The 9,902-nt window shown below is 26.3% G+C and overlaps 1 protein-coding gene across 1 annotated transcript; it reads left to right on the top strand.

The window, feature by feature from the left end:
* Positions 1 to 172: 172 nt before the first annotated feature.
* LOC117167245 (RING finger protein 37) lies at positions 173 to 9,614 on the top strand. The gene is made up of 2 exons (XM_033352043.1): positions 173 to 943; positions 8,750 to 9,614. Exons 1-2 carry the CDS (start codon positions 315 to 317, stop codon positions 9,492 to 9,494), a joined length of 1,374 nt encoding a protein of 457 aa, XP_033207934.1. The 5' UTR covers positions 173 to 314; the 3' UTR covers positions 9,495 to 9,614.
* The last annotated feature ends 288 nt before the right edge of the window (positions 9,615 to 9,902 follow it).

Genomic DNA, 9,902 nt, shown 5'->3' with positions numbered 1-9,902 from the left:
ACTTTTTTAGGTTATGAATATGAATCCTAAAGCCGAATACGCAACAACCATTCAGTAGGTCCGTTCTGAGCTGTGATTGGTCTATCAAACCCGGGAATTTCAAACTCACTAATAGCATGCGAAGCATCAGCTGTTGCGACGAAATCAAAACATAACCTAAAAAGAAATGACACACGGAAAACGGAAACAGTTTGACAGATTTGACAGTCCGATTTCTTTTCATCAATCCTTCTACTCCTTTAAACTACACTCATATAAAAATGAATTCATGAATAAATGGCTAAAAAATTGGTAATTCCATCGTCAAGTACAAAATGCTTTTGAATTTCTGTGATCCTTCTCTGAGAACTGAAGTAAAGTGCAACACTGTCAGCACGGAAGGTTATGAAGTCGAAAATTTAGTAAACAAATCGGAAACTGGTTTTATGGTTTATTCCTGCATTAAGCCACCTGTGCATGTGGATTTTCACTTTGTCTGCAATATTCGTATAAGTCACATAATTATTTGGCCAAGCGTTGGTGCTCAGAAATCATCAGGTTTCCAAATCCTCGCCAAATCATCTGACGAGGCGAACACATTATACACAAATATCTCCAATGGATATTTGAAATCCTTAGATTCTGGGATCATATTCCATCGGAGTGACATTGATCCCACACAAATTTCTAGTCCATCGAATTTTCTTCAGTGTCGTATGAAGTCTTCAGAGTCACGGTTGATCAATTATGCAAGTAAATTGAGAATTAGTGTGGTGAAGACGGAGAATTCCGTTCCTTCGTTGGGAAAGGTTGAGATTTGGGGAAATGTATCACCACAGTGTGGAAAAGATGTGGTCGCAAGCATATGCAGTTTGTGGTCGCAACGTAGTGCACGCAGTGTTTACGAGTCTGTTTTCGTTGATAAGAATGAACTTCCTTCAAAAAGTGATACTAACACTGGGATGTAAGTTTATATAAATCTTCAATAATAAATAAACAATGAGCACTAAATAATAAATTATAAATACAAATATAAAATGCATATTGCCAAAGAATTCACAAATATTTACATGATTTTCGAAAGATTTCGCAAAGATTGCAAGGATTTCACAAGGATTTCAAAAAAAATGTTGGAAAGATTTTCACGATTCCACAAAGATTTTAATAGTCTCTCAAAGACTCCGGAAATTTGTTAAGGTTTCGCAAAGATTTCCGATATATTTACAAGATTACAAAAATATTTCAATAATTTTCCAAAGATTTCCGATAGTTCCCAAAGATTGCACAGATATTTCAATAAGTTCCAAAAGATTTCAAATATTTCGAAAAGAATTCATCAAATATTTAACACAGATTTCGGATAGATTTATAAGATTTCACAAAAATTTCGGAAAGATTTTAAGTAGATTTCAAAGATTCCGTAAAGATTTTAATAATTTCGGAAAAAATTTGAAGGTTTCGCAAAGATTTCCGATGGTAATCAAATATTGCTCAAAGGTTTCAATAATTTCCCAGAGATTTCAAATATTTCGCAAAGATTTAAAACATTTAGCATATTTCGGATAGATTTATAAGATTTCCATTATTTCAGAAAGATTAAAAAATTTTTGGAAAGATTTCAGGCTTGAAATTTACCTGAAATCTGCCAAAAAATTTTAAAATCTTTAAAATTACAGAAAGATTTCAGATATCTTTCAAAGAGTCCACAAAGATTTTTATAATTTGCCAAAGATGTCGCAAAATTTATTAAGCTTTCGCAAAGATTTCCGATGGTTTTCAAATGTTGCAAAAAGGTTTCAATAATTTCCCAGAAATTTCAAATATTTCGCGAAAATTTCAAACATTTAGCACAGATTTCGGTTAGATTTATAAGATTTCAAAAAGATTTTTAAATTGTTGGAAAGATTTCCGGTAAATTTCAAAGATTCCATAAAAGATTTCGCAAAAATTTCCGATAGATTTGAAAGATTACAAAAATATTTCAATGATTCTCCAAAGAATTCGGATAGATTCAAAAGATTTTAATTATATCACAAAGATTTCCGATAGTTTTCAAAGATTTTAATCATTTCCCAGAGATTTCAAATATTTCGCAAAGATTTCAAACATTTAGCACTGATTTCGGATAGATATTTATAAGATTTCAAAAAGATTTCATTTATTTCAGAAAGATTTTTCAAATTTTGAAAAAATGTCAGGTAAATTTCAAAGATTTTAATCATTTCCCAAAGATTTCGCAAAAATTTTGAAGGTTTCGCAAAAATTTCCGTTAGATTTAAAAGATTACAAAAATATTTCAATGATTCTGCAAAGAATTCGGATAGATTCAAAAGATTTCAATTATTTCAGAAAGATTTTCCAAAATTTGAAAAGATTTCAGGTAAATGTGAAAGATTTTAATAATTTCCCAAAGATTTCGCAAAAATTTTAAAGGTTTCGCAAAGATTTCCGATGGTTTTTAAATGTAGCTCAAAGGTTTTAATAATTTCCCAGAAATTTCAAATATTTCGCAAAAATTTCAAACATTTAGCACAGATTTCGGTTAGATTTATAAGATTTTTAAATTGTTGGAAAGATTTCAGGTAAATTTCAAAGATTCCACAAAGATTTTAATAATTTCCCAACGATTTCGCAAAAATTTTGAAGGTTTGGCAAAAATTTCCAATAGATTTAAAAGATTACAAAAATATTTCAATGATTCTCCAAAGATTTCACAAAGAATTCGGATGGATTCAAAAGACTTCAATTATTTCACAAAGATTTCCGATATTTCCCAAAGATTGCATCAAATATTTAGCACAGATTACGGTTAGATTTATAAGATTTCACAAAAATTTCGGAAAGATTTCAGGTAGATATAAAAAATTCCGCAAAGATTTTAATAATTTCGCAAAGACTTCGCAAAAAATTTGAAGGTTTCGCAAAGATTTTCGATGATTTTCAAATATTACACAAAGGTTTCATTAATTTCCCAGAGATTTCAAATATTTCGCAAAGATTTTTATAGAATTCACTAAGATTTCACAAAAACTTCTATTATTTCACAAATATATCAAATAATTTACAAAGATTTCAAATATTTCGCAAAAATTTCATATAAATATTCAAATATTGAACAAGGATTTCAATGATTTCACAAAGATCAAAAATATTTCGCAAAGATTTTTAGAGAATCCACAAATATTTCAAAAAGATTTAAATTAGTTCCCAAATATTTTAAGTATTTCACAAAATATTTTTATAGAATTCACAAAGATTTCAATGATTTCCCAAAGATTTCAAATATTTCGTAAAGATTTTTATAGAATTCAAGAAAATTTCACAAAATCATCTATTATTTCACAAATATTTAAAAGAATTCACAAAGATTTCATATATATTTCAAATATTGAACAAAGGTTTCATTAATTTCCCAGAGATTTCAAATATTTCGCAAAGATTTCAAACATTTAGCACAGATTTTAGATAGATTTAGAAGATTTCAATTATTTCAGAAAGATTAAAAAATTTTTAGAAAGATTTCAGGTAAATTTCAAAGATTTGAATAATTTCCCAAAATGTTTAGCAAAAATTATTAAGGTTTCGCAAAGATTGCCGATAGATTTAAAAGATTACAAAAATATTTAAATGATTCTCTAAAGATTTCACAAAGAATTCAAATAGATTCAAAAGATTTCAAATTATTTCACAAAGATTTCCGATAGTTTTAAAAGATTTCAATACTTTCCCAAAAATTTCATCAAATATTTAGCACAGATTTCGAAGACATTTATAAGATTTCACAAAGATTTCAATAGTGATATTTCAATAATATTTTTCAAATTTCGGAAACATTTCAGGTAGATTTGAAAAATTCCACAAAGATTTTAGTAATTTTGAATGATTTCGCAAAGATGTCGAATAGATGAAAAAAATTTCACAAATACTTCATTTATTTCACACAGATTTCAAGGAGTGCACAAAGATTTTAAATAGTGGACAAAGCTTTTGGATAGATTTAAAAGATTTAACAAAGACTAATGATTTACCAAAGATTTCATAAAGAGTTCAATAATTTGATAAATATTTTTTTTAGTTTTCAAATATTTCGCGAAGATTTTGATATGTCAGATATTTCAAAAATATTTGTAATATTTCGCAAAGATTTCAAAAGAATTTGAATGATTTCCAAAATATTTCAAATAGTTCGTAAAGATTTCAGATAGATATCAAAGATTGCACAAATATTTCATCAAGATTTAAAAGATTTCGGATAGATTTTATAATGACTTCAGTGGTTTTAATAACTTCAAAAATAGTACCAAGTATTTCAAAAATATTTTTAATATTTTGAAAAGAATTTCAAACATATTTGAAAGACTTCACAAAGATTTAAAAAATATTTCAAATATTTTTAAAAGTATCAGAAAGATTTCAATGGTTTCGTAAGGATTACACAGATTTCAAATATTGCCAAAGATTTCAAAAATACTTCAATTATTTCCCAAATATTTCATGTAGATTTTTGAAAAAATTCAAACGATCCAAAGAATTTAATTTTTCGATTTCAGAGGGGCAAATCGATACTTTTCCCCTCCCTGGTCGATTATTGGATGGGGTGCCCAGGGTTGCCCAGGGAATTAGTTAAATTAGTATTGAATAGATTAATACTATTATTATTTTAGTAATTTATTAATATTATTCATCTTCATGATTCTTATGAATTTACAAAGTAGCTCGAAGTAGTTAGATGTTTAGTAAAACAGTTACATTTTACACTAAAAGGATGAATTTTCAACTAAAGTTATCAGGGGGGCGACTTGATTGGAAAACCGGAAACTTTGTCGGCCGGGCAATGACTGGGAAATGAATTTAAAAAACGGAAATATATTTTTGACATCTGTAAAATTCAAGTTTTCAGTATTTTAATAATTTTGGTGAATTTAAAAAAGTGATTTCTACTGTTTCTACAGTCACAGATTTATCAGATTATTTAAGTTTACTCTAATTGACTCATAATTTATTATTGAATTTTTTTATTTATTTAGACATTAAACTGGTTGTTTGAAAATGTATCCGCATTGGGAAAAATTCATCTATTTTCAGTATAAAATTAATCCCCATCGTTGAAAATTCCTCTTTTTTGTTATAGGATTCAAATATTCCAGTTGCAGATTCATTAGTTTGGTTGAAAATTAATTCCTTCTACTGAAAATTTTAATATCCGTTTTTCGTTGAAAATTGATTATTTCTCGTTCAAAAGCCAACAATTTAGATACAAATTTATCTATTTCAATTGAAAATTCAACTATTTTGGTTAAACTCCACATATTTTGTTTAAAATCGATTTTTTTGTATAAATGATCTTTTTCTTTGAAAGTTAATCATTTTGTTTAAAGTTTTATTTTCAAATAAAAATTCTAGTTTTACAGTTAAATATTTATCATTTTAGTTGAAAATTCATATTTTAGGTTGGAAATAAAATTACTTGGTTGAAATTGAAAGACTTTTGTTCAAAATTAATTTTATTGGTTATATTTGAGTGAAAACTTCTTTTTCTTCGACTGAAAGGATTTTTTCGAGCCGAAATTTTAACTATTTTGTTGAAAATTGATTCCTTTTTTGGTTAAAAATTATTTTGTTTTTACACCAAAAATGCAACTATTATTCTAGTTATATATTCCAAAATTTTAGAAAAAAATTTATTCAATTTTAATAGTACAAATTTTCGGTAAAGAAATTTATTTTGAATTAAAATGAATTTTTCATTTTATTTATTTATAATTTTTTTTTCAACCAAGTAAATTTATTTCTAATCTAAAAGATGAATTTTCGATAAAAAAAACACGATTTTTCACCAAGAAAGTCATTTTTTAGAACAAAATACGTGAATTTTCATCGAAATAAATGAAGTATCTACCAAAAAAATAAATTTTTAAACAATGAGATTAATTTTGCATAAAAAATACGAGTTTTCCACAAATTACATTAATTTTCAAATAAATGGTTAAATTTTTTAATACAAAATGTTGATGTTTAACCAAATATTTGAATTCTTGAATCAAAAAAAAATCAACCAAAACTAGTATAGTTAAATTTTCCGTTAAAAATCTAATTATCAATAAAAAAAATCGGATTTTCAGAAAAATAGTTAAATTTTCTACTGGAATAATTAAATTCTTAATTGAAAAATTTATTTTGAACAAAGTAGTTACATTTTAAGAGTTGAATTTCCAATTTAAAAAATGATTCTTTCATCAAGAACATTAATGTGTTTAAGTGTTTAGCTTTAAAACACAAGTAGATGAATTTTTAAGAAAAAAAGGTAATTTCCTAACTCTAAAAACTACTTAAAGTAGTTTCTTTTTCTAAACTTTGGAAGATATAGATTTTAAATTGTGACGAACTTTGACTTGGAACAGGTATTTTTTAAACTCTTTTCTTCTAATTCCCAGTTTTAATTCTTAACAAATTTCACGTTTCATGCCAAAAATTCCGTTTTCGAAGTTAAATTATATGCTTGAATTTTGCTACGATCAAAAGAAAATTCTCGGTTTTTCAGGGTGGCCGCTGGACCGGGAATTTTTTGGGACCGGGAAATGACAGTGATTTTTTTGTTAACCGGGAATTTTACAAATTTGTAGAAGAAAAATCTGTCCATATTCTATTTCAGCAGTTTATAAATAATTAGTTGAATTGTTATGTCTTTCAATTATGCTATTATTTAGCTTACAATGCGTAATTCAAAATTTTTTACTTTAAACATTTTCCATTAAAAATTTTTATTTCTAAGCTTACATTTCTTAAAGACTTGAACAAATCAAAAATAAAATCTTTTGATGTTGAAAATTTTGGATAAAAAACATGATTATTTAATAAATAAATCGATTTTTTTAAATTTATCTATACTTTAAGTAACAAAAAGTGAACGAAAACGATTTAACAACACGATTTTAAACCAGTTAGAAATTTAATCATTTTCAAATTTTAACGTTAAAACTTAAACGGTTGCAATTTGAAAGTCTTAGTCATTAAACAAATGTGAAGGTGTGACTGAAAGTTTATAAACTATTTTCAACTTAAAAATAAATGTATAATAATATATTCTTAATTAAAGGATTGTGTTACATTTAAAACATTGTGTCAGTCTAAAATATTCCATTTTTAACCCATTCAATTTGAAATTTTTAATTAAAAAATAAATTAATTATTGAATATTTAGCAATATTCGAATTTTTATTTAAGACAAGTAAATTTAAACCAAATATTTAAAATTAAAGAATCTTTAACTGAATTGTTTGACATAGAAAACCTGGAATCGTTAAAATTTCAAAGAAGCCTTAAACTTTGAACGTTACAATTTTAATTGTTGTATTTGAAAAATGCTTAATGTGTGAGTGAAAATTTTAAATTTTGATGTATAATTTACAAATAAAATTTGTAGAAAAAAATTGAGTAATTTTAAGAGATATTTAGGAGTTTTAAAAAGATAAAAATTTGTCATGGAAATTTTAGAAAGTTTTCTTAAAATCTTCTAGAATCTTTTTTTGAAAATTTTGTTTAAATCTTTGAAAAACTTTTTAAATTTTCTCTTAAAATCATTTTTCAAAATGAAAAGTTATTTTTAACTTTCCTGGTAATCTTAAGAAAATGTTTTTATTCTTTTGTAGCCTTTCACAATTCTTGGAAAGAATATAATTTTTTGTTTAAAATCTGCGAAAATCGACATTTTGTTTTATATGAGGCAATCATTTTAAGTTTAATATTTAGCTTGAATCGTTTCAAAACTTCTACATACCTGTTAAAATTACTGAAGTTTCGCCTACAAATAATAAATGTTTAATTGTTATTTATACATACAAATTGTAAAGAAATTTTCTAAATTTTCCAGGGTTTTCTGAAAATTGTAGAAAAAATTCAATTCATTTTGACAAATATTTAAAAGTTCTGAAAAAATTTCCAAAATAATTTTAAATTTAAAACAAATTAAAAACAACTTCTAGATTTCTCAAGATTTTGAAATAAAATTCTGAAGCTGTCCAAGGATGTTTGAACTATTTTTAAAAAAAAATAATTTTTTTTTGAATTGAAGAAGTGTTCAGTTCAATTTTTTTCAATTTTTCAGTATTTGATGTTTCTAGTTTAAAATTCCTTAAAATTATATAATTTTGAAAAGTTTAAAGTGCATTGATTGATTTTTTAATTTAGATAATTAAAAATGATAACGCAGATTTATATTTTTTTTTTGTATTGAAAAATGTTAGTACCTTCAATTTTATTAGCGTAAATTATTGAGCATTTGAAAACAAAATTTTTTAATTAAAAACTTTTAAATTTGAATTTTAAAAGTTCAAAATTTAATAGTACCACTTTGAGTTCTTTCATTTGCAGCTAAGTTTTCATTACCTCAAGTGGAAAATTGTTTAGCTTTAGTGCTTCATTTTTTAAATTTCATTGACCGTGAAAAATGCTTGCGAATCAGGAATTTATTTCGTCGATTAAAACGGCCACCCTGTTTTTCTAATTGAATTCCCGGCCATTTTCCGGCTAAGTCGCCACCTTCTTAATGATAATGAAAAATTAGCGAAAAAGCTGAGAAAAAACAATTTCAAATATAAATCAAATACATTTCAAGTCGAAAATTAATCTGAAGTTTAATTTGAAACCTGAAAAAGAAAACAATTGGAAGTCTGTAACTCTAAATTGAAATTAAAACCTGGAATTACAAGCCTTAAGAAATAAATAATTTTATCTGCGAAATTAATAATAATCTTTTACGCCTTCTTTTCAGGAAAGTTTCTCAGGCTCTAGATGTGCCGGAAAATTTTCTGGATCCAATAACCTGTGAAATTATGATCCAGCCAATAGTTCTGCCAAGTGGCAAAGTAATAGACCAAACCACTCTAGAAAAACACGAAGAGAGCGAAGCAATTTGGGGTCGACCATCCTCAGATCCATTCACAGGAATTCCGTTTAGTCAAGTCCGAAGACCACTTGTTGCAACGGCTTTAAAAGTACAAATCGACCAATTTCTCCTTGAAAACAGTGAATCCGAAGAGGTGAAAAAACTGCCACGAGTTTTAGGAACTAAATCCCGACCAGTGTCTTCCCTAAAAATAATTAGCGTGCAAAATACTCAATTAGAAAAATTACCCGTGAATATTCAGACCATGACAAAATATCGACCCATGTCTGAAGTTAATTCTAACAAAAGAAAGAAGCTGCATGGTCACAGTTTGCCTGTGGCATCTGTAAAAAGAAGTCGTAATATTGCTGTAACTAAATCGTGTGTAGTGAAAAAAACAGACTCGATATTCACAGAAAATAATTCTGGAGAGAGTAGTTCAAACCTTCCCACAGAAGTAAAATCTTTGCCGGATAAACAAACCAACTGTGATTGCTGTACAAAAAGCATTTTTTATAAACTGCCTTGTAAACATATTGTATGTAGAAAAGTATTACTTTTTGGTAACAATCAATGCGAGGTTTGCAAATCTGCTTATGAAAGTTGCGACCCTGAAAGAATTTATACTTGACTTAATTTTAAAAAATGATACGAAACTGTAAGTAATTATATATAATTTTAATGGTGCTTGCTTTGTAAAATATTCCGCAAAGTATTGAAGAAAATAATTAGATGTTTACTTTCTATTAAATATGAGTCATAAATAATCCCACCAAAAATCTTCTCTCTACAGAAGTCCATTTTTTAACTTTTAAAATTGAAGTTTAAAAGTTTTTAAAGTCAACAATTTTCTATTTAATCGTTCAATAATTTATACGTATAAACTGGAAGGTACTAATACTTTTCAACTGAATAATTTTGAGTTTAATGAATTTAAACTGCAAAATTCCGAATTTTTAACATTCATAAATTATAGAGTTCAAAGATTTAGATTACGTTATTTTAGGCCAATCAGTTTTTTAAAATTTACATTTTTTTC

Source organism: Belonocnema kinseyi, chromosome 2 (genome assembly GCF_010883055.1).
Source record: "Belonocnema kinseyi isolate 2016_QV_RU_SX_M_011 chromosome 2, B_treatae_v1, whole genome shotgun sequence".
Taxonomy (NCBI): Eukaryota; Metazoa; Arthropoda; class Insecta; order Hymenoptera; family Cynipidae; genus Belonocnema; species Belonocnema kinseyi.
The sequence above is the reverse complement of the archived record's forward strand: the minus strand, read 5'-3'. Positions and strand labels throughout refer to the sequence as shown.